At 46.0% G+C, this 23,081-nt stretch overlaps 1 protein-coding gene across 2 annotated transcripts in view; it reads left to right on the top strand.

Annotated features, from left to right (window-relative positions):
- The first annotated feature begins 888 nt into the window (after nt 1-888).
- RASGRF2 (Ras protein specific guanine nucleotide releasing factor 2) overlaps nt 889-23,081 on the top strand; it is a 357,153-nt gene continuing 334,960 nt past the window's right edge. For both annotated transcript variants that reach the window (XM_088443784.1, XM_088443785.1), the window contains exon 1: nt 889-1,765. In XM_088443784.1, coding sequence (XP_088299910.1) covers nt 1,490-1,765 — 276 coding nt within the window. In that variant the 5' untranslated portion in view covers nt 889-1,489. The remainder of the gene's footprint in view (nt 1,766-23,081) is intronic.

Genomic DNA, 23,081 nt, shown 5'->3' on the forward strand with positions numbered 1-23,081 from the left:
CGACGTTGTTATAGTTAAATCGTTCATACAATCGTTACGTGTGGGCACCTTTAAGGTGCATACACACTAGACGATATGCTCCCTGAGCAATATCGTCTAGTGTGTCCCCGGCAGGCTGTGCTCAATGTCGTTCATGACATTGAGCACAGCCGCTGAACGATATCATTAGCGATATCGTTCAGCGCCGGGCTCTCTCACCCATTCCCTGACATGCAGCAACCTGACGAGGTCGTCAGGTTGGCCTGCATGTCAGCCCGATGAACGAGGATGACGAACGACCCGCGGGAACGCGCGTCGTCGTCATCGTTCATCTTTTTTGTGTTAAAAATGGACGATAAAGTGGACGACTGAACGATAACGATATCGTTATCGTTCAGTCGTCCACTTTAATCGCCCAGTGTGTACGCACCATTACTTTATATCTATTTCAATATAGGATTATAATAAGACACTCTTTTTGACAGCTATTTATTTATCAGAAAACAATAGCTCTGTGATGGAGAGGCCCCACAGAAAAGTCGGGAAGATGGTCCTCCCGAGTGCTTTCTCTGTGCAGAGTCAGGCAGGGCGCTGAGGGCAGTGTCAGAAAAGCGTTATTACTATACGATAACCTGCTGCGCGTGTAAAAAACGCAGCAGCATCGCAGATGACAGTTCCCACACGCAGCGTCTCAGGCAGTCACGCTGGCGGATACACAGCACTGGCAAAGGGATGAGTGGCACCGTGGAGACTGGCACTGTGAATAACCCCACAGCAGGGTCACGGGCTGGACAGTGAGCTGATAGAAAGCCGATTACTGCTCCACACGTCACGCGTCGCCCCCTGTCCCCCGCCGGGCGGGCAGCCCTCCTGTCAGCTCCACGCGAGGCAGACACACTCTCTCCTGTGCCGCCGCGGACATGGGTGGGGGGCGGAAGTAACTTTGGAAGTGCGATCTGGGAACACGTGGGACGAGAGGGAGCCAGAGTCAGATCTCAGAGAGTTGTTGTTGCAGCGACCGGGGAGCGATCCGACTGCGACAAGCCACCTCTAAGCGGCAGCACTTGAGCCCGGTGCCGGGAAAATCAGCGCTGTCTCTCATCCGCGGAGCAGATCCCGCTACCGAAAGCCGGATCCCAGGCTCTGTAAATCCGGGTTACAAATCTGTGCGCTCAGCGCCTACCCCTCCATTCATCCTGGACTGTGCAGCGCTTTCCTTCCAGCACCACATTCATCCTGACACCTGTACCTGCTGCAGGCAGCACCACCCAGAGCCTGCAGCACACATACCCTGCGCTCTGCCCGCAGCGCAGCCATCACCCTGTCATCACTAGTGCGCAGAGACAGGTGCAGAGCACAGTCCCCGGGAGCTGCAGCGCATACAGCCACAGAGACATACTGCTGCCACTACCACATCCAGTGAGCCGTGCCCAGCGCTGCCCACCACTGTGCCACTGTGCTGTTCCCCAGGGAGTGCAGCTGGTGGGAGCATGCCCTGATCTCCGGGATCATGCAGAAAAGTGTGCGCTGCAACGAGGGCCACGCTCTCTACCTCGCCCTCCTGGCCCGCAAGGAGGGCACCAAAAGGGGCACCGTCAGCAAGAAGGCGGCCGAGACCAGCAGGTGGCACGACAAGTGGTTCGCACTTTTCCAAAATGTCCTGTTCTACTTCGAGAGTGAGCTGAGTGGGAGACCCTCTGGGATGTACATGCTGGAGGGGTGCAGCTGCGAGAGAGTCCCAGCACCCATAGTGGCCAGCGGGGGGAAGGAGACCATGGAGAAGCAGGTAGACACATGTCAGGGGCACCTTAGACTAGTGAGTCATTAGTTTTACTGTATGTGTGTGTGTATATATAATTATATATATATATATATATATATATATATATATATATTTATAATGTATGTGTGTGCTCTCTATAGTTGTGTAACTACAATGAATGTGATGATCAATGCATGCAATAAAAATGACAGAACAAAAATTGTATTGCTTACATTACTGTGTGAAGTGTAAAAAAGATTATAAGAATATAAACACTAGGGGGTCAATTCAATTTCTGGCAATGCACGTCAGTTAGGTGCACATATGCCACACTTACTGTATCCCAAAAATTGCATATATATGTACATACCCCATGGGTCTGCACACAAATTAGCAATTTTGGGGTGACAGGGCAATTTGGAGAGCCTTTGCTGGCATTTCCACACCATTGCAACAGGACATTACAGGCATCGCCGGAAAATTGAGTCGACCCCAACGTCTGTATTATATAATAAAGTAACATAAACAGTATTACCTGTTGTCTATAGGAAAAATGAAGTGTATGGTATGCATAATACAAGAGGATACAGCTGTACTCTGGAGATCACATCACTCTGTTCATCATGAGCACTATGTAGCATAGGGATGCGCTCTGTACTTGTTTAACATTCCCATCTGTGCTCACAGTGGGACTGATTTACCTGTATTTACAAATAAACTTAAATGAATCTTAGGTAATGTAGGAGAATGCACAGTAAGATTTAATAATAACATGAAAATAAGCTGGCATGTTCCTCTTTCTAACTTTCTATAGTGCCATGGTTCTTTTTTTCATTTTCTAGAATTCTGGTTTCAGCACTTAAATGTCTGCAGCAAATCAAAAAGCATGAACTACTGTATATGCACTGTAATGGTACCGGTGGGAGCGGAATGGTACTTTATTCTGACAGTGGTGCTTTAACAGACTGTTTACACTGTGCACTGGAACACATTCAAAAGGGACTGTTCTTTCCATCAATGTATTTGAGTCTTTGAGTCACACTGTCTGCCTGTCTATCTATATATTATTCATACAAATAAGTTATCTTATGTGAGGTCTATTGAACTTTCATTAAATGTGTTGTGCAGGAACTGTTCTTGGTTGAAGATGACAGCAAATGGAAGGACAGTAACATGTAATTGCCCTGATTGTACATTAGTATGTACATTGTGTAACAGAAGATCAGAGGTATATGTACGTACACTTTGCTGTCAGTGTTCTGGGTCTTCTCTGGCTGCATTGACTTTGTGGTGAACACAGCTTGGATAGATGTAGTTACCTATATCATTCATCTCTCTTGTATATTGTTTGTCAGTACTCATTATTGCATACATTGAGAGCACCAAAATTGTGCCTCATCTATGTTTGGTGAGGTTTATGGCAGTGGTGTGTCTACCATGAATATAACTTATGGAGGGTACACACTGGTTGATATATTGGCTGTTCAATTGAACGGCTGAAATATCGTGGCTGCGCTGGCCAGTGTGTATGTCTCTGAACGACGTCATTCACAGACACATCGCGTTGGCTGTGCAGCACAGCTGATGGCAGTTATATCTGTACATTGTGCTGTATGTACGGGCAGTCAGCCGACCGCCCATACACTTGCAGCAGAAGTCGCGGGGAGGGGGGCGCAACGCGACCCTCGGCCAGATGGTAGATGATGGTTGTTCAGTGTGTATGAACAACCATCATCTGCGTATATATCTGTTAGGTGTGTACCCACCTTTAAGGCAGTAGCTTTTTATGGCACAGCAACAATTAGGGGCCCATTTATCAATAAATATTTGCAGCTTATTCCCCGAAAACACACGTTTTTTTGGGGGTAACCGCAAATATTTAGTATCCCCCGTGCATATGACAGAGGGACTGAAGCAGATATCTCCGATATCTGCTGCGATCCCTCCATTCCTGCTGGCAGCCGGCCAGCCGCAACCCGCATAGGTTTTTATGGGGGGATGCGATGCTGCCATATTTACCAACTTCCGTAATGTGATTCATACCAGAGATTAGCCCCCACAGCTACGCCATCTAAAGAAGGTGCTAGCCAGCTGTAGTCTTAGGGCTACACATCGCAAAAACTACCTACGGCACCCTCCCCCGGCAATGGCTGCAGCGCATGCGTGGTCAGTAGACCGTTCATGCGCTGGAGTCCGGACACAGGAGCCCCTGTCCTTGCGGGTGCATTTTGTTAAAATCCCAGCGCTATGATTGCAACCTGCAATGCTAATTTCATGCCAAGATCACATTGCAAATGCAGCGTGCATTCTGAAGTACGCTAAAAGGCTCTATTCATGTAGGACATGAACTGGCTGCCTGGAAATATCACTATATATCGCATCATATCGATGCAGTATAGTGTATAGCAATATTTTGTAGTCACTCATGAAAACGTACCTGTCTGGCGACATCTTATGATAAACGACCCCTGTGCGATCATGGGAATCAGTGCAAATACAGATATATAGGGAGTCCGATAAGTCTCCGGACGCTGAACACAAGGAGACGCTCCGACAGAGGAGGAGGAGGAGGAGGAGGAGGAGCTGTGAACTTTACTTTTCCTCTCCTCCCAGCGAGGTTTGTTTCAGTTAATTTCGCCAATTGAAATTGAGAAGCGAAATGCAAACGTGACGTTTCAGTTCTTCTCTGAATCACTCTTATAAAACTAGTGTATGGGAAAGTGATAATTATACTAATCAGGGGCACCGCCGAAGGAATCTTATACTGGGTAAACACTTGTCGATATATCGTTCATTCGATTGGCTAACAATATTTTGCGAGAGCATCGGTCATCGGTGGGTGTGTATACCAAATAAGTCTGTGAATGACATCCTTCACAGACATATCAGGTCGATCCTGCATGTGCGTATGAGTAACTCGCCGACCGCCCCTACAAAGGCTGCAGGAACCGCTGACATCACAACTGGGTGGGCAAATTTAAATGCCAGACACATCTATCGGCCGATTGGTAAGTGTGTGTAGCTTACCAGTTGGAGGCTGCGATGGTGGATCAGTCTGCTGACCGATCTGTCGTGATAGTGTGTACCCAGCATAAGACTTCTCTACACTGTAGCCGGGATGTACTAAGGTTGCGGTGTACTTACCGCCAGTCACCGCAACCTTACTAATCGCATATCTGATTAGTATCGCAAAGGACAGCTCTTGCGATAATTGCTGTCCTTTGCGAAGCAGCTGACGCTGGGTTTCCCCGCCCCCTCCAAGCCCTGGGAACTTTCTGCTGGTGACCTGTGCAGGAAGTCCTGGGCTCCTCCTCCTCCTCCCTGCACATGGAAGAGGATTAGGAGGAGGAGGAGGGGACGGAGGACCCAGGAGGAGCACGGGCTGGCACCAGGAGGCGAATGTGAGTGGGGGGACCGGCGTGGAGAGGTGTGGGGCAGCCAGGGCGGCGAAGCGGCAACGAACGGATGCAGTAAGAAGCCCATAGGCTTCTATAGGGTAACGCCAGGTTTTTCTGGCGTTACCCTCCGCACCGATAGTAGGGCGGCCGGGACTTAGTACATACAAAAATGCGGTAAAAACCCAGAAAACAGGGTTTTTACCGCATTTTTCCTTTAGTGTATTCTGGCCTATACCTCAGTGAAAAGCCCTGAAGTGCTTTGCGAAACAGGGCTTTTCACTGCTGCATGAATAGATCCCTAAGACTTCAAAATGACTTATGTTCTAATGTTTTGTTTAGAATAGTGTCTTCTGTGCATTTTCATGTTATTCTTCATTAATTGTAATAAAAAATGAAAGAAAAAGATTTAAAAATGCCTGAAAAATCAGATGTAAACCACACACTTTAAATAGGTAATTCGTCTTCATTGCTTTCATCATTGATTACATATAAATGTAACATTGGGGCTCATGCAGCATAATTTATATGCATCAGTTCTACATTCTGTTTACATAGATGATTAGAAATGCAGAACTCTGATAGTGATCCATTACCAGATGAGGAGCAGGTCAGATAGCACAGTCCTGTGTTCTCTAAGTGATAGGATGTTTAGCCGTTATTCTGAAATAAAGGTATATGCTCCACTGTAAATGTATAGGTAAGGATTACATGCATTACATGTAATTATCTACACAGATAGCTTCATGGAGGCAGTCTTGTGATTACACACATATTCGTTTTTTTTAACGGTACCTCCAATAAAGGAATGTTTAGCAGGTATCCCTAATTTTAACTCCTTGTTTCCTGAGCTTTACATTATAAAGGAATACTTTAGATGCAAGGAGCTATTGAACATCTAATTGGATGGATGCTACAGCCATAGCCAACCAATCTTTTGATGCCTTCACCCCACGGCTAACTTTGTCAACTGTCTGACTTGGTGCCAGCATAGAATTAAAGGGATACGTTCAATATCCTGGCAGATGGGAATCCGGCGGTCTGAATGCCGGCGCTGGAATCCCGACACCTGTCAGAATCCCGGCGCCGGCATTCCAACTGCCAGAATCTCGAAGGTAAGTAGGGGGAAGGTTAGGGTTAGGCACTAAGGGGGAAGGGTTAGGTTTAGAGTGCTGGGAGGGGGAGGTTAGGTTTAGGCACTGGGGAGAGAGGGCTCGGGTTAGGGTAGGGAAAGGGGGAGGGTTAGTATACCGACCAACATGTGTCGGTATCCTCATCCTGTCCGGATGCCGGCTTCGGGATTTTGAACGCGGGGATCCTGAACCCCGGCATCCCATACCCATCCCAATTAAAGTGGTTGCAGCATGGAATGACTACTGTACTGGTTGTTATTATTATTGTTATTACTATCCTTTATTTCTATGGCGCTTCAAGGGTTCCGCAGCGCCTTACATAGTACATAAACAAGTGAGCACACAATAGAACAGTGACTTACAGTACAAGACAATGCAGGACGAGTGCATGGTATATAAACATTTGTGCAGCAGCAGTCATAAATTCAATAGTATGGTGGCAGACGTCAAGGGTTAAGTGCTGAAGGAAATCGTAAGGGAAGGAAAAGCACATGGGGGGAGAAGGCCCTGCTCGTGAGAGCTTACATTCTAAAGGATGTCAGGGATTGAGGGCTTGCCTTCAGTGGAGTTCTGCTCTAAAGTATTTTACACAGGTGCACTGCAGAGAATTTCTTGGAAGTGAAGCCATCACACTTAACAGGACAACTACAGTTCTATTAAGCTGTAATTTAATTTGGCATAGGGCCACTCAGAAGTAACTGGCCCCTGGTATTGAGGGACCACCACGAACTATCTGCTTCTGTATTCTTATTGTACAGCACAGTTGACATAGTGGTTAGCATTACTGCCTCATAGCATTAATGTCTAAGGGCCTGATTCAGCATGGATCGCAACTACTAAAGTGTACGCAGATGGCCGATTGTTGCGTACTGCTCGAAGGCAGAGTGATTGACAGGCAGTAAGCATTTGGGGGTGGTGACTGGGGGGTGGTCAGCGAAACGCAGGTGTGCCTGGCCGTTTGAACGCAGTTGCATGGGCGTGAATACATTAGCCGCTGCGACGGCATACGTAGCTTGAGTACTCACTGCGTACAGGAAGGTTAGAAATTTCTGAGTAAGGTCTGACCTGCTGTAATTGTGCGTGAGGCTCTGATGATACTCGATGTTACCGATGTTTATGGAGGTTTGCAAGGTAAGACTGATGTGAGATAGCGGCGGTGGGCGTCTCTATACTGCTATGCAACTGCTTTGCGATTTAATTCATTAGCATATTTCGCAGCAGACCTCCGTGCTTAATCGCAACTGTGATCGCAATAGTGATCTGAATTGCATCGGGCCCTAAGGTTTGATTCCCTCCAAGGCCCTATCTGTTTGGAGTTTGTATGCTCTTTCTCTGTTTGCGTGGGTTTTCCCAATACTCCAAAAGCATATTTGTCTGTTTATTGGCTGCTGACAAAAATTAACCCTTGTGTGTGTGTCCATGTGATTGGGAATATAGGGCCTGATTCAGAGCCGGACGCTCTGACCAGAGCGCTCGCTCTGAATCAGTGCCCTCCTACCTAAAAATGGAGCGGCCTCCTGGCCGCTCGCATAGCTGTGGGTGACCACCCACAGCATATGCGAGCCGCCAAAAAGATGGTCGCGATGGTCAAGAACATCGCGACCATCGGGCTTGCGACGAGACCCTGCGGTAGGGTCTCGGTGACCGCAAGCCCTGGAGTGATTTTGGCTCTATCAGATCACTCTGACAAATCACTCCCACTGACATCACTAGTGATGTCAGTGGGGCCGGACCCAGACGGTAGGCGTTCCCATGGGAACGCCTCCGTCTGGCAGCCACGCCCCCGGCACGCCCACCAAAGGGGGCGTGTTGTCAGTCACCATCGACAACACACCCCCTTTGGTGCGAGACCAGGAGCGCTGTCCGGGTCTCGCGCTTGCGCACGACGGAGCTCCCTCCGTCGTGCGCATGCGCATTGGGGTAACATCGACCCGCTTGCGAGCGGGTCTGAATGACCCCCATAGATTGTTGGCTCCACTGGAGCGGGGACTAATGTGACTGACCAAATATTCTCTGTGAATTGCTGCGTAATATGTGTGTGCTATATAAATAACTGTTAATAAATAAATTATAAATATGCATACAGTTGGTCACATCCAGCATACACGCCAAAACTCTAGCAAGATAGACAGCTTATTTTATGGCTCTGTGTTTATTTGCATACACATGGAAAACGATCAAGATAAATATTGATGAATTAATCTTAAAATTATAAGACTAATTAAATGATAATGATACTAGCATTCCCACTAGGCTGTTTCGGTGGGGCGCCGCACCCTGGCCGATTTTAAAATGCAAAAATGCGCTCTGCCCTTATGGAGGAACCCCGCTGAAACAGTCTCCCGGGTGCTGTCCCCACCCGCGGGCCGCAGTGTCCTGCAGGGGGAAAGTTGCGATAAAACAATCACTGTTGCGAGATAGATCACTGCAGGGAGCGCTTGGGGGCAGCCTAGCATATCCGAGAGTGCTGGACACGTCCACTACAGTGATGAAAAGGGGGTATGTCTCAAGACCACACCCATTTCTGAGTGAACACACCCCTTTTTCAGACGTGGGTGCTAAAGTGCCCTTTTGGCTGATACACGTCCTGCCCCCCGGCACAGCTAGAATGAACACTAAAGTGCATACACACGGTCAGATTTGTCAGATGAACGATTGAACGATCTGAACGATGTGACCAACGATTTGAACTATGAACGATTTTTGACTGCATTGAAATTATTGAAATCGTCCAAAACTGACTGCAAACACATCAGATGTCAGATATCGTTATCTGACCATCGGGAACGCGCAACGTTCATCGTTCAGACATGTCAGATTTTCCTTCAGATTTGAACGATTTTTGAAATAATTTTCTTTCAGATCTGAAGAAAAATCTGACCGTGTGTATGCACCATTATAATACCATGTAGATATGGAATTCTATTTAATTATTTGAGGTTATACTAATAAACATTTTAATATGTGGTTACACGTTTGTTTTTTTATTTATACAGTGTATCTAAGGGGGATACATCAATGTCCTGCAGAGGCCCTAATAATGTAATACACTTTATACACAATGTACTTGTCTACGCTTATATGCAATTGCTGGGTGCGATACTGCGATATTTACCTCAAGACCATGATATTTTATTTCTAAGCTGATTACTGAGGCAGCCAGGGACCTGAGAGGCTTGAGGGAACATTTTATAGCTGGGTAAATAACCTATTAGTCTGCGACAGACAGTCACATCAAGGCAGTCAGAGCATGCACTGTTCTTACACTGAGATAGTCATCAAGAAAACTCAACACATCTCTACAGCAACATTTATTCATACTATTGAACAGTTTTCTCCATCTGATAAAGAGATTTGCGATTCAGACAATTATGTTGCTGCAGAAAATCCGTAGCTTTGCAACCTCGGTAAATGCTGCAATTATTCACATTTCACAGCACTAAATCACAGTGTACATGTTTCAAAGTGTAAAATTTGATTTTACTTTATACAAATGAAACAATAGATTCCAGAGCAGCCAAGCAGATAATCTGTCCTGTAGGTCATTTTTCTACCTGGACATCTGCGTTCCTGAATGGCTGCCGTAATGGGTGAAGACAGGCCCGGCTGCTGCCCCTGCCTTTAAGGCCAAATGGACAATCCATGTACAGGTCAGGCGAGGTTACAAGTTGGGATGAATCTTTGGCTTTGGTAGTCTAGGATGAGATTCCTTTCTGTGGTATCTGTCTGTCTCCTAATAACATTTCTTATTTTGTACAAATCCATGTTTACCCTGAGGCTGCAGTCGTGTTGCAAATAAAAATGCCTGTTGCACCAATCACAAACCAACAGTTTAGAAAGTTGGGACTGCTGTCATATATGGTACACATCTCTCAGCACCTAAGGGAGGAAACGCTTCATACTGTCACAGTGATTGTTAGGAATTATAAACAGTGAGATAGTACATAGAAAACTATGAATAATAATGGAACCTGTCTGTTCACATAAAAGCAGCCTGGTTCCTATTCCCCTTTGCAAGCTGGCGCACTTACCACACTAACACAGTGGAGGCATTTATGTCATGGGCCGAACCAAAAATTCTTTAGGATCTAGGGGCCTATTTATCGATTAATATTTGTGGGATATCCCCTGAAAACACCCCTATTAAGTATGTATATACGGAGGACTGCAGCAGATATTGGAGCGGTCTGTTGCCATCCCCCGTTTTCGAATTTGCCAACCATTCCTGAGTTTGGTAGCCTATGGGCTACTTTCTGCAAAAGGTTCCGGAGAGGGATCCACAGGATCCCTCCCCAGCACTCTACATTTGTGCATGCGTGGTCAGCAAACTGCACAGGCACAAAATGGCACTGGAGTCACGACAGACCGATGACTTCATTTCTAACACACTGATGGGCTGCTTTTGGTGCTTTTGTTCTCAGGACTCTCTGGGCGGCTGTACAGGCTGAAGGGTGCGACCCCGGAGCCTTCAAAAGACTTTCCAGGCGGCACTGCAGGAGTGATACTGGCTGAAAGGTGCCGCTCCAGGCACCCTGCTAGCCAGATGCAGGGGCTGTGGGGCAGCAACAGTGCTGCCCCTAAGGCTCTGCGGTCTGGGTGACGACACCGTTCCCACACCCATAGTTACAGCACTGTGACATTACTAAAGCACATCCGGATGCTGGCAGCCCAGCCCCCTCAGTGCGGTGCCATGTGCTCAGGGGGTGGAGCCGGTACATTAATCACTGCCGCCCTGTTACAGCACTGCTGGTTCCATACCTACTAGCAGTCCTGGGACAGACCCACATTTTAGTGACTTGTAAGAAAAGGGGCATGACACGGATGTGGTTAGTGGTGTGTGGGCGATTTTATCTCTGAAATGTTGTCAGCCTTAGGATCTAAGTGAATTCATATTGGTATATTTACTAAGCATTGATTTGTGTTTCTGGGGCTAAATCAGACAATTAATAATATCATTTATTTATTTTTTTAAAGTATTAGTAAATGTGTGATTTAGCCCAAGAAACACATCATCGTTGTTGATCGATTTACATTGATTTTCAAAATCAGTTAAAATCGACCTCACTCATAACATATAAAAACCTTTACAGACTTTATAGGGGTGATTGAAATGTTTGAGCCGGCGACTGTCAGTGCCGGGCGCCCGGGCGCCCGACGGTGCAATTCAATTGTTGCTGTGTTTGGGCACATACAGACCTCTCCTGAGGACGCGAACAGCCGCCAGCGCTGGCATTTCTACTTGCCCCCTCCTGTATAACTTTTTCCCCTAAGACGCATACCAAGAAACATGTTGTTACGCTACCATAAAAAAACTTGACTGCATTAAGATTATGTTAAAACAGGTATGTTTGGTCATCTAGTTACTGTTATTGGAGTCTGTGGCTGATTCATCTAATCATAGCCAAATAACAGCTCCTATTAGTGTTAGTCTAGACACCATCTCACGGCTATTCCTGCGGATCATTCACACAGCCGGCCGATTACACACACAGAGGACCTCATTCAGAGTCGGTCGAAGCGGCCGCACGGTCGTACGGGAAAAGGGGCCGGATATTCATATGATTCCCTCGCAAGTTTTTTTATGGTCAGCCACAGACTCCAATAAGTTCGGATCGGTAGCTGGCCGACCAAGGGGAGGAAGCGGTCGGAATTCAAGAAAATACGCCCCCTTCTCGTATGCATTGTATGTAATCTCCGGGCATATTAGGATTAATCGAGACCATCGGGAACCATCGAAACTGGTTGTAGAGCTTAAGGTTGACCATACCCTCTCTTAAGCTCTACGATCATGTCAGTGTAAAAACCTCCCATGTCACATGTGCCATGCCGCTACTTTGTTAATTATGCACTCCCATAAACCGTATGCACTCCCATAAAACGCTGTTCGCATAATTAGGCATGCCTGCGTTCGGATCTCCACTCCCCTGTTTTCAAGCACCTTCCCCTGTTACCACCCACAAACGCCTCATTCTGTCACTCAAACTGCCGACCTGGCTGTGTTCAAGGAGAGAGAAATTTCTGATCGTAGCGGCTAGTTTGCGCACGCGCATTGCGAACTTTACGCATGCGCAGTATAGCAAACATCGGTGGCGTACGACCGTGCGGCCGCAACGACCGACTCTGAATGAGATCCAGAGTATCTTCAAACTCTGCACGACATTGCAATACTGAGCTCAGTAATAAAGATTCTCAACGGCACTGGACCCCGGTGGGAAAACAAACAAAACAAACATACCACACAGGATTTAACCAACAATACCCAAGTAGGGTACAGAGACACCCCAAAGAGTACGGAACTTTCAATTTCCTTCCCTTAATATCTCTCCCGCCCCAACACTATACACAATTTGTCCATAAGTCCTGTGTCAACCACTCACCCCCACCCTACGTTTTATTTCTCGATTCAGATACATGTTTTAACTAACCGCAGCCGGCTATTTAATATCATTTATTTATTATCATCTATTTGATACCAACATAATTGATGTATTAACTAAATTCCCTTCAATATTAAAAATCATTGGTTATTTTATAACACTATATTGTATTACGTTGTATGATTTTGTGTGATCGTACATAAGGTTAGCGCTCAGGTAGCACCAAAAGGTGCAAGATTATATTGACGGATACTGTAAGGAGAGGTTGGTGACTTCATCCTTGAGCAGCTCCCGCTGTAGGTGCCACAAGTTTTTAGTTGTGCAGGGGTACATACCCCAAAATTATAATTGAATTGTTAGAGGTGGGAAACATTAGCAGTTGGGACCAGGGGCTCTGAGCGTCATCATGGTACTATTGTGGATTATAATGTGAAAGGAAGCAGGTAATGAGGATGAAGTTTTGTGTCCTGATGTGCGGAATGCCTCGCATAAGTGTTGGTCGTCTTTGTTGTAATCCATTACCAAAAAGTGTATGCTTATCAGTATGTGCATAAAACTATATGGAGACCAGCACACTCTACAACTGATCTGGTCTAAGGGGTATATTTGCTAAAGGTCGATTTTAATATATTTAAAATCGATTAAAATCGATGTTGGGTTTCTGGGGGATAATCACACATTTAATTAACAAACTATTTTTTATTTAGTTTTTTAAGAATTAGTAAACGTGAAATGTATCTTCAGAAACACAACATCGATGTAAATCGATTTTGATCGATTTTAAATCGACCTTTAGTAAATATACCCCTAGGACTCTTCCTGAGCTTGGAAGTAATACTAACTACACCTATGTCAAGTGAGAAATATACTTAATCCTAGTCTAGTCTAAGTTAATTGGGTGACTATTATTCATGTAGGAAACTGTCATTACAAAACATGAAACAAACATTTTTTCTTAAAGTGACAGTATATAATAATTGCATGTATTATCTGACCTGCTGCAAAGTGATGAGATTTTATTCACTGAACAATCTATTTGTTGCCAGGGCAGTAGCACCTCATTTATGCTGTGTCTTTGTACATTACATTCTTGCATGAGAGCATCGTCATTACATTTTATAACTTGTTCAATAAGTTTAAATTCAAGCTAGTCCTAATTGCATACGTTCCCTTTATATTGGTCTAATCCAGGTCTAATTCCGTTCCCACTGGAGGGCAGAACCTAATATTTTCCAAGTGGGTCGTAGAGACTACCCAATTCTTGCCCCATCCACCTCTCTGCTCTACCTGCCCCTTCCTCTCTTTTCCTGCCCCGTGGCCTGGCTGCCTCTCCCCTATTGATGGCCATTTATGGCTCTAGCATCGATTAGTAAATTTCTGTGCCTCTGCATTGTCACGGACAGCCACAATCTTCTTGGCCATTAAAAAAGCCAAGCCAAGGATGAGGAGGCAGGACAGCATATGTCCTCACAGTGCAGCATATAGTGATATAAGATACGACATAGCACCATGGGTTTGGTAACTACTAAACACATTGAAAATAAATGTGCTTACTAGCAATATACGCTGCTGTTGAAGGAGAACATGTTTTCAAATGCCTCCTCCTGTGCTTACAACACTTAACTGATACAGCGTTTCACTATCGGTAAGCCTGCAGGAGGTGAGCTAGCAGTGGCTAGTTCTATCATTGTGAGGCTGCAGGGAGGAGGACATTCAAATGAGCCTTAACCACTGTGCTTGTTTGGTTTTTTTCTTTTTTGACATTCAGCTGATGCCTGCAATGTATTGTGTTCACAAAGACATTGGCCCTCATTCAGAGCCGTTCGCTATTTGCGGTCGTTCGTTTAAAAACAAGGGGTGGCTATTCAAATGATCCGTACGCACATTGTAGTCTGTTCACACCTCTAAGTCTGAACGAGCGAGCAAAACATACGCTCGTTTATTTGTTAAAAACGCCCCCTGGCCGCTCGCATCCTACGTCATGTCCGCTATTTATTAGATTAATCGAGTACATCGACCAGCGTATGAACTGCTCGCTATTCTTGTGGTTGGTGTTTGCTACCACAAATTTGCGAGCAGTTCTGGCTATAAAATAACCCAGTGACGTGAACAATGACGCTGCTGTTTTAAATATTCACACCCATAAAACGCCCGTTTTGACCTTTAAGCACGCCTGCGTTCGGATCTCCACTCCCCATTTTCAAGCACCTTCCCCTGTTACCACCCACATACGCCTCATTCTGTCATTCAAAATAGCAGGCACTCGCTATATTGCGTACCAACGATTTTTGGCCGCACTGACTGGTTCGCACATGCGTACTAAAAACCGTACGCATGCGCAGATGTGCAAACATCGCTCGGAACGAGCGTACTGCCGCTAACGAGCGGCTCTGAATGAGGGCCATTGTTCAAATAAGAAAGGTTGTTCCAATAAATACTTTTACATTTAAGTTGCAGCTGTTGGTTGTAGATTAACAAATAGACAGTAAAAAGGTCGACAGTGTCTAGATAGAGACCAGATGTTAGACAGTCAATGGGTCAACTGGAACAACGGGTTGACACACTAAAGGTCGGCATATAAGAAGGTCGACGGATACAAATGGTCGACAGGGTCAAAAGATTGACATGGAAATTGACGACATGGAAATGGTCGTCACATGTTGTTTTTTTTTCGTTTTTTTTTAGCCCTAATCCTAACCCTAACCCTCCTCTTGGTGCCTAACCCTAACCCTCCCTCCAGGTACCTAACCCTAACCATCGGGGTAGGTATCTAACCCTAACTGTGCCTTCTAGTGCCTAAATCTAACCCTTTCTCCTAAACATAACCATCGGGGGAAGTGTCTAGCTCTAAACCTAACCCCCCCAAAACTCATGCGTTGACCATTTTCATGTTGACCGTTTGACCCTGATGACCGTTTGTACCCGTCGACCTTCTTACATGTCGACATTTAGTGTGTCGACCTTTTATCCCAGTCGACCTATTGTCTGTCTAACATCTGGGGCCAAATGGGGTGAGAATTTAGAAAATGTGAGAGTAAACTCTCACACTTTTTAAACTCGGCCAATGTTACAGATTTCAAGAACATGCAAACTTGCATATTTTTCAGAGTCAAAAAAACTCACGATTTAAACTCTCATGCAGATGTTTTTCCATTTTAAAAATGCAACTCAACCAATGTATTAGCGTGAGAGTTTACTGCTAAACTCTCACACTTTCTAAACTCTCACCCTACAACATTTGGCCCCTGGTGTCTATCTAGACATCGTCGACCTTTTTAATGTCTATCTATAGTCCATAACCCACAGTTGTTATTGACCTTTGTTTCGTTTAAAAAAAAATTCTAAGCTACGATCTCCCCATAACATGCCAGGGCAAAAGCCAGCGGGGCCACATGGCAAAAAAAGTTGGGAACCTCTGATCTAATGTAACTATTAACAGACAAATGTATAAACATACGATACTTCGCCCAGGATTTGCACGATGTTACTGTATCTATTCAGCTCTGCAAGCTGAGAACTTGTTATAGAGTCTTTCCTGTAATTGCCTCTTTTTCCTTCATATTTACAACCCCTCATAATACAATATGGTTTTGTCATGTGATCTAGCGGCAGGGGTGGGATTGTGAGGCATGTATTGGGCTGTGGATAGAACCTGAAGGTTTTAAAGATATCAGAGCCTGGACAACAGGGGCGCAAACCACTAAATGATCTTATAATTTGTGCATTAGTATCCCATTATGGCTTACAACAAATATTTAATATAATTTACACCTAATTGTGATATGTATGCTGTTTTCTTGTCAGGGTGATTTTTTGAGGTCTCCAGCAGTTACGGCAACTGTATAGGAAGGTGAACTGAGGAAGATAGCTACAAACTAACATTTGATATACTGTAGTCACTTGTAATAGTGCTCCTAAGTGAATGCAGCTCATTTTAAAATTTTGTACCTTTAATACTCCAAAAAACAAATAATGGGGGTGATTCAGCATCAATCGGAATTGCGTGCAGCTTTGCAATTCCGTCCTTGCTAGTACGCAAATGCAGCAGGAGGTGTATGATACCCCCTGCTGCATTTGCGATCCCAGCACTGCGACCGAGGTTACCATCGCGACTATCGTTGCAGCTTACTCAGGCTGGCCGGCTTGCGAGGCCAGAACACTGCGTCCGTCGACACAGTCCCTGCCCTTGCCACTCCTGGAAAACGTGGTGGACACGCCCCGTTTCTGGGAACGTCGGCCCTGCACTGCCACTTAAATGCCTCATTCTGTCAATCAGGCAGAGGCATCGAAGGGGCTGCGTGCGACTACGCAGGAACCATTCTGCACACTCGCAGAATGGGTCCTGCACACGCGCAGATTCGTGATAAATGGGAATCTGCGTTCAGTATTGCGCTATTTCAGATAATTATGTATCCCCCTGTTATAAATCATACATATACCAAACTTAAGTATATATCTATCAGTGGCCCTGATTCCGCTTGGATCGCTATTGTGATCGCAGCTGCGATTACGCACACGATAGTATTGCGATCGCAATGCCGACGCAGCACTACACCACAAGGACGCCCACTTTACCTTACACACATCTGTAATGTTTAGCAAGACTGCAAAAACATCGGTACAATAGAGTACCATCGCAGCCTCACACACTTGCACAAGCTGTGACCTTACTCAGATATTGCTAACTTCAGTGCTTGCTATTAGGCCTCAGGCTGCATAGGGCATCACAGTGGATAATTTATGCATGTCCCTGCAACTGCATTCAAATGCAGTGGCACGACTGCGTTTCCCCGACCACCCCCCCGTCCCCACCCACAAGTGGCACTTCCTGTCAATCACTCTGCGATGGGTCTGCGTAGTCCCCGCAGTCCTGCTCGCAGTGGCAAGTTCACCCAGTACGCAACAATCAGCCGATTGTACAATATTAGCAACTGCGTTCCAAGCTGAATCAGGCCCAGTGTGACATGATAGAGTTCTGTGTATCAATGTACTTGCACATTTTTTTTTTAGATGATTAATTGATTCTCCATAGATCTGTGATTTGCTTGCTTATTCTTCATCCTACATAAAAGGAAAAATAAAAAGACAACAAAATGATGTAATACGCCAAATTTGTATAGTCCACCGCTTGTATTCAGGTGCACCCACTCATTTCGTGTGAATTGTTGTGAACGAGTACATAGAAGAAAAATAGAGAGTCTTCACTTTTGCCAAGAGCCCCCTTATATTGTGCTTGCTGTATTATGGTGGGGTTTCATCAAATGTCTCATAATCCGGAAAAAGAAAAAAATAATCCTTTGTGATACCCTGATAAAATCTGAATAGCATTTATTACACTTACAAAAACTATACAATCCAACTGCACTTCAAACACTTAAAGAAATCCCAGTGTTCAGTTCAATAGATTTCTTCCTTCCAGACATTGCAGAATAGAAGCCAATGTATAAAAATACTTTGCTACCGGCACGTCCATGTCAGCCACTGGTAGCCTGCGGATGATGTCATGTACTTTGCTACCGGCACGTCCATGTCAGCCACTGGTAGCCTGCGGATGATATCATGTACTTTGCTACGGGCACGTCCATGTCAGCCACTGGTAGCCTGTGGATGATATCATGTACTTTGCTACGGGCACGTCCATGTCAGCCACTGGTAACCTGCGGATAATGTCATGTACTTTGCTACTGGCACGTCCATGTCAGCCACTGGTAGCCTGGGGATAATGTCATGTACTTTGCTACCGGCACGTCCATGTCAGCCACTGGTAGCCTGCGGATCATGTCATGTACTTTGCTACCGGCACGTCCATGTCAGCCACTTGTAACCTACGGATAATGTCATGTACTTTGCTACCGGCACGTCCATGTCAGCCACTGGTAGCCTGCGGATGATGTCATGCACTTTGGTACTGGCACGTCCATGTCAGCCACTGGTAGCCTGCGGATGATGTCATGTACTTTGCTACTGGCACGTCCATGTCAGCTACTGGTAGCCTAGAGATAATGTCGTGTACTTTGCTACCGGCACGTCCATGTCAGCTACTGGTAGCCTGCGGATATTGTCATGTACTTTGCTACTGGCACGTCCATGTCAGACACTGGTAGCCTGGGGATAATGTCATGTACTTTGCTACTGGCACGTCCATGTCAGCCACTGGTAGCCTAGAGATAATGTTGTGTACTTTGCTACCGGCACGTCCATGTCAGCCACTGGTAGCCTGCGGATAATGTCATGTACTTTGCTACTGGCACGTCCATGTCAGACACTGGTAGCCTGGGGATAATGTCATGTACTTTGCTACCGGCACGTCCATGTAAGCCACTGGTAGCCTGCGGATGATGTCATGTACTTTGCTACCGGCACGTCCATGTAAGCCACTGGTAGCCTGCGGATGATGTCATGTACTTTGCTACCGGCACGTCCATGTCAGCCACTGGTAGCCTGCGGATGATGTCATGTACTTTGGTACTGGCACGTCCATGTCAGCCACTGGTAGCCTGCGGATGATGTCATGTACTTTGCTACTGGCACGTCCATGTCAGCCACTGGTAACCTACGGATAATGTCATGTACTTTGTTACCGGCACGTCCATGTAAGCCACTGGTAGCCTGCGGATGATATCATGTATTTTGCTACCGGCACGTCCATGTCAGCCACTGGTAGCCTGGGGATAATGTTATGTACTTTGCTACCAGCACGTCCATGTCAGCCACTGGTAGCCTGCGGATGATGTCATGTACTTTGCTACCGGCACGTCCATGTCAGCCACTGGTAGCCTGCGGATGATGTCATGTACTTTGCTGCTGGCACGTCCATGTCAGCCACTGGTAGCCTGCGGATGATGTCATGTACTTTGCTACAGGCACGTCCATGTCAGCCACTGGTAGCCTGCGGATGATGTCATGTACTTTGCTACTGGCACGTCCATGTCAGACACTGGTAGCCTGGGGATAATGTCATGTACTTTGCTACTGGCACGTCCATGTCAGCCACTGGTAGCCTAGAGATAATGTCGTGTACTTTGCTACCGGCACGTCCATGTCAGCCACTGGTAGCCTGCGGATGATGTCATGTACTCTGGTACTGGCACATCCATGTCAGCCACTGGTAGCCTGCGGATGATGTCATGAACTATGCTACCGGCACGTCCATGTAAGCCACTGGTAGCCTGCGGATGATGATATGTACTTTGCTACCGGCACGTCCATGTCAGCCACTGGTAGCCTGGGGATAATGTCATGTACTTTGCTACCGGCACGTCCATGTCAGCCACTGGTAGCCTGCGGATCCTGTCATGTACTTTGGTACTGGCACGTCCATATCAGCCACTGGTAGCCTGCGGATGATGTCATGTACTTTGCTGCTGGCACGTCCATGTCAGCCACTGGTAGCCTGCGGATGATGTCATGTACTTTGCTACAGGCACGTCCATGTCAGCCACTGGTAGCCTGCGGATGATGTCATGTACTTTGCTACTGGCACGTCCATGTCAGACACTGGTAGCCTGGGGATAATGTCATTTACTTTGCTACTGGCACGTCCATGTCAGCCACTGGTAGCCTAGAGATAATGTCGTGTACTTTGCTACCGGCACGTCCATGTCAGCCACTGGTAGCCTGCGGATGATGTCATGTACTCTGGTACTGGCACATCCATGTCAGCCACTGGTAGCCTGCGGATGATGTCATGTACTCTGGTACTGGCACGTCCATGTCAGCCACTGGTAGCCTGCGGATGATGTCATGAACTATGCTACCGGCACGTCCATGTAAGCCACTGGTAGCCTGCGGATGATGATATGTACTTTGCTACCGGCACGTCCATGTCAGCCACTGGTAGCCTGGGGATAATGTCATGTACTTTGCTACCGGCACGTCCATGTCAGCCACTGGTAGCCTGCGGATCCTGTCATGTACTTTGGTACTGGCACGTCCATGTCAGCCACTGATAGCCTGCGGATGATGTCATGTACTTTGCTGCTGGCACGTCCATGTCAGCCACTGGTAGCCTGCGGATGATGTCATGTACTTTGCTACAGGCACGTCCATGTCAGCCACTGGTAACCTGCGGATGATGTCATGTACTTTGCTACCTGCACGTCCTTGTCAGCCACTGGTAGCCTGCGGATGATGTCATGTACTTTGCTACCGGCATGTCCATGTCAGCCACTGGTAGCCTGCGGATGATGTCATGTACTTTGCTACCGGCATGTCCATGTCAGCCACTGGTAGCCTGCGTATAATGTCATGTACTTGTCAGCCACTGGTAGCCTGCGGATGATGTCATGTACTTTGCTACCGGCACGTCCATGTCAGCCAATGGTAGCCTGTGGTTGATGTCATGTACTTTGCTACTGGCACGTCCATGTCAGCCACTGGTAGCCTGCGGATGATGTCATGTACTTTGCTACCAGCATGTCCATGTCAGCCACTGGTAGCCTGCGGATGATGTCATGTACTTTGCTACCGGCATGTCCATGTCAGCCACTGGTAGCCTGCGGATGATGTCATGTACTTTGCTACCGGCATGTCCATGTCAGCCACTGGTAGCCTGCGGATAATGTCATGTACTTGTCAGCCACTGGTAGCCTGCGGATGATGTCATGTACTTTGCTACCGGCACGTCCATGTCAGCCAATGGTAGCCTGTGGTTGATATCATGTACTTTGCTACTGGCACGTCCATGTCAGCCATTGGTAGCCTGCGGATGATGTCATGTACTTTGCTACTGGCACGTCCATGTCAGCCACTGGTAGCCTGTGGATGATGTCATGTACTTTGCTACTGGCACGTCCATGTCAGCCACTGGTAGCCTGTGGATGATGTCATGCTAATGTATGGTAAATAGTAACAAAATTGTCCCCCCCACCACCAACACGTTTCAACACCAAAGTGTCTATATCAAGACAATGATAAGGACACCATGGACATAAAGACCTAGTACTGTAGGTCCCTGTGAGTAGTCCCTTAGATGTTAGCTAGGTGACACTGTTTTGCTTCCAAGTACACATTTAAGGGAATATATATCAAGAGAGAGATAAAGTGGAGAAGTTGCCCAAATCAAACAATCAGCTCCTAACTATCATTTCAAAGATTGCACTAAATAAATGACTGGTCACATTGTGTAATGTCTCCACTCTGTCTCTCTCTCTAAGAGTTCCTCATGTATGTGAATGACTGCTTATATAAGAGTTACCAGCTCCTGATGAGCATCGGTGGGAAGAGGACATGGGAGAATATGGCAGGTAGATTGCTTAAAATATGTGACAAGCATCATTCTATCACTCTGATTCCGTTCTCTAGTACTTAGACCCCACTGAATGATCACCTCCCCCTTCCCCAAGGCTGAAATGACCCTATGCATTTTTCTCTCTTTGTTGAGTGACCCCTCCCCAACCTCTCGTCTATCAATTACCCTACATTCAAATCCCTTATTCATGTCTACTTTGCCACTTGCCTTTCCAATGGTATTTCTATACTCTTCATATCTGCATATAATTTTGTTGCTTCTCTCTTTTTGTTGTTACTATATTGTCTTCTCTATGTTCTTGTTGTGTATTATGAATCCTTGGTGGACCTGTTATGTTTATACCCCCCTCCCCTTCTTACTTTCTGTACTCATCCTATTTGTGTGTTAAAACCCTTAATCTGAAAAAAAAATGAGTTAACAGAAAAACGTGGCATCCTGAGATGGAGTGCGACAGTACGTCAATGCAGAGGAGAGATGAATGGTTACCATGGGAATCAGTGAGTGTCATATACTGTAGGAACCACAGAAAGTGTGCACAGGCATTTCTTCTATATGTGTATAAGTGCACCTTCTGTAACCGCGTCACTGTCCTTGGAACTGTCACTTTGCTGCTTTATATGATAATGTGCATAGTGGACAGAATGAAATGTCTCTTCAAATTCTCACATACCACCCTATAAGGACTACGCTTTATTCATTTAAAAGTGCCAGTCTTTCTCTTAGAATACTGGTTTAGAATATTTGTGACCTGTTTTAATAATGAAAGTGTGGGGACATTGATCCTGTCTTTATTTTATGTATTTTATGTGTGCTTGAATCTTTTAGCTACATTTGTTGCAATACATTTATAAATGCGCTTTACTGTAGTAGGAAACTAGGACCACAGAATATTTCACTTTAGGGATGAGAGTCATAAGATCTGATCTTAGGGGGTAAATTTACTAAGAATCGAGTTGTTTTTTTTTCAACTCGATTAGCATCGCCGAAACTCGGGTGATTTGAGGCTCCTGAAACTCACAAATTTACTAATGAGTTTAGCTGAGAGTGATATGGCCGATGGTGAAGCACATCGAGATTTCTCACCCGAGTAGCAAGTTTTGAAGATTACTCACCCGAGATTGCAGTGTCTTCTTTCTGCCTAACTCTCCCAAACAAGCAACCTGCACGTATTAGTGAGATATTTGA

The sequence above is a fragment of the Taudactylus pleione genome, unplaced genomic scaffold, assembly GCF_031769625.1.
Source record: "Taudactylus pleione unplaced genomic scaffold, aTauple2 ptg000333l, whole genome shotgun sequence".
Taxonomy (NCBI): domain Eukaryota; kingdom Metazoa; phylum Chordata; class Amphibia; order Anura; family Myobatrachidae; genus Taudactylus; species Taudactylus pleione.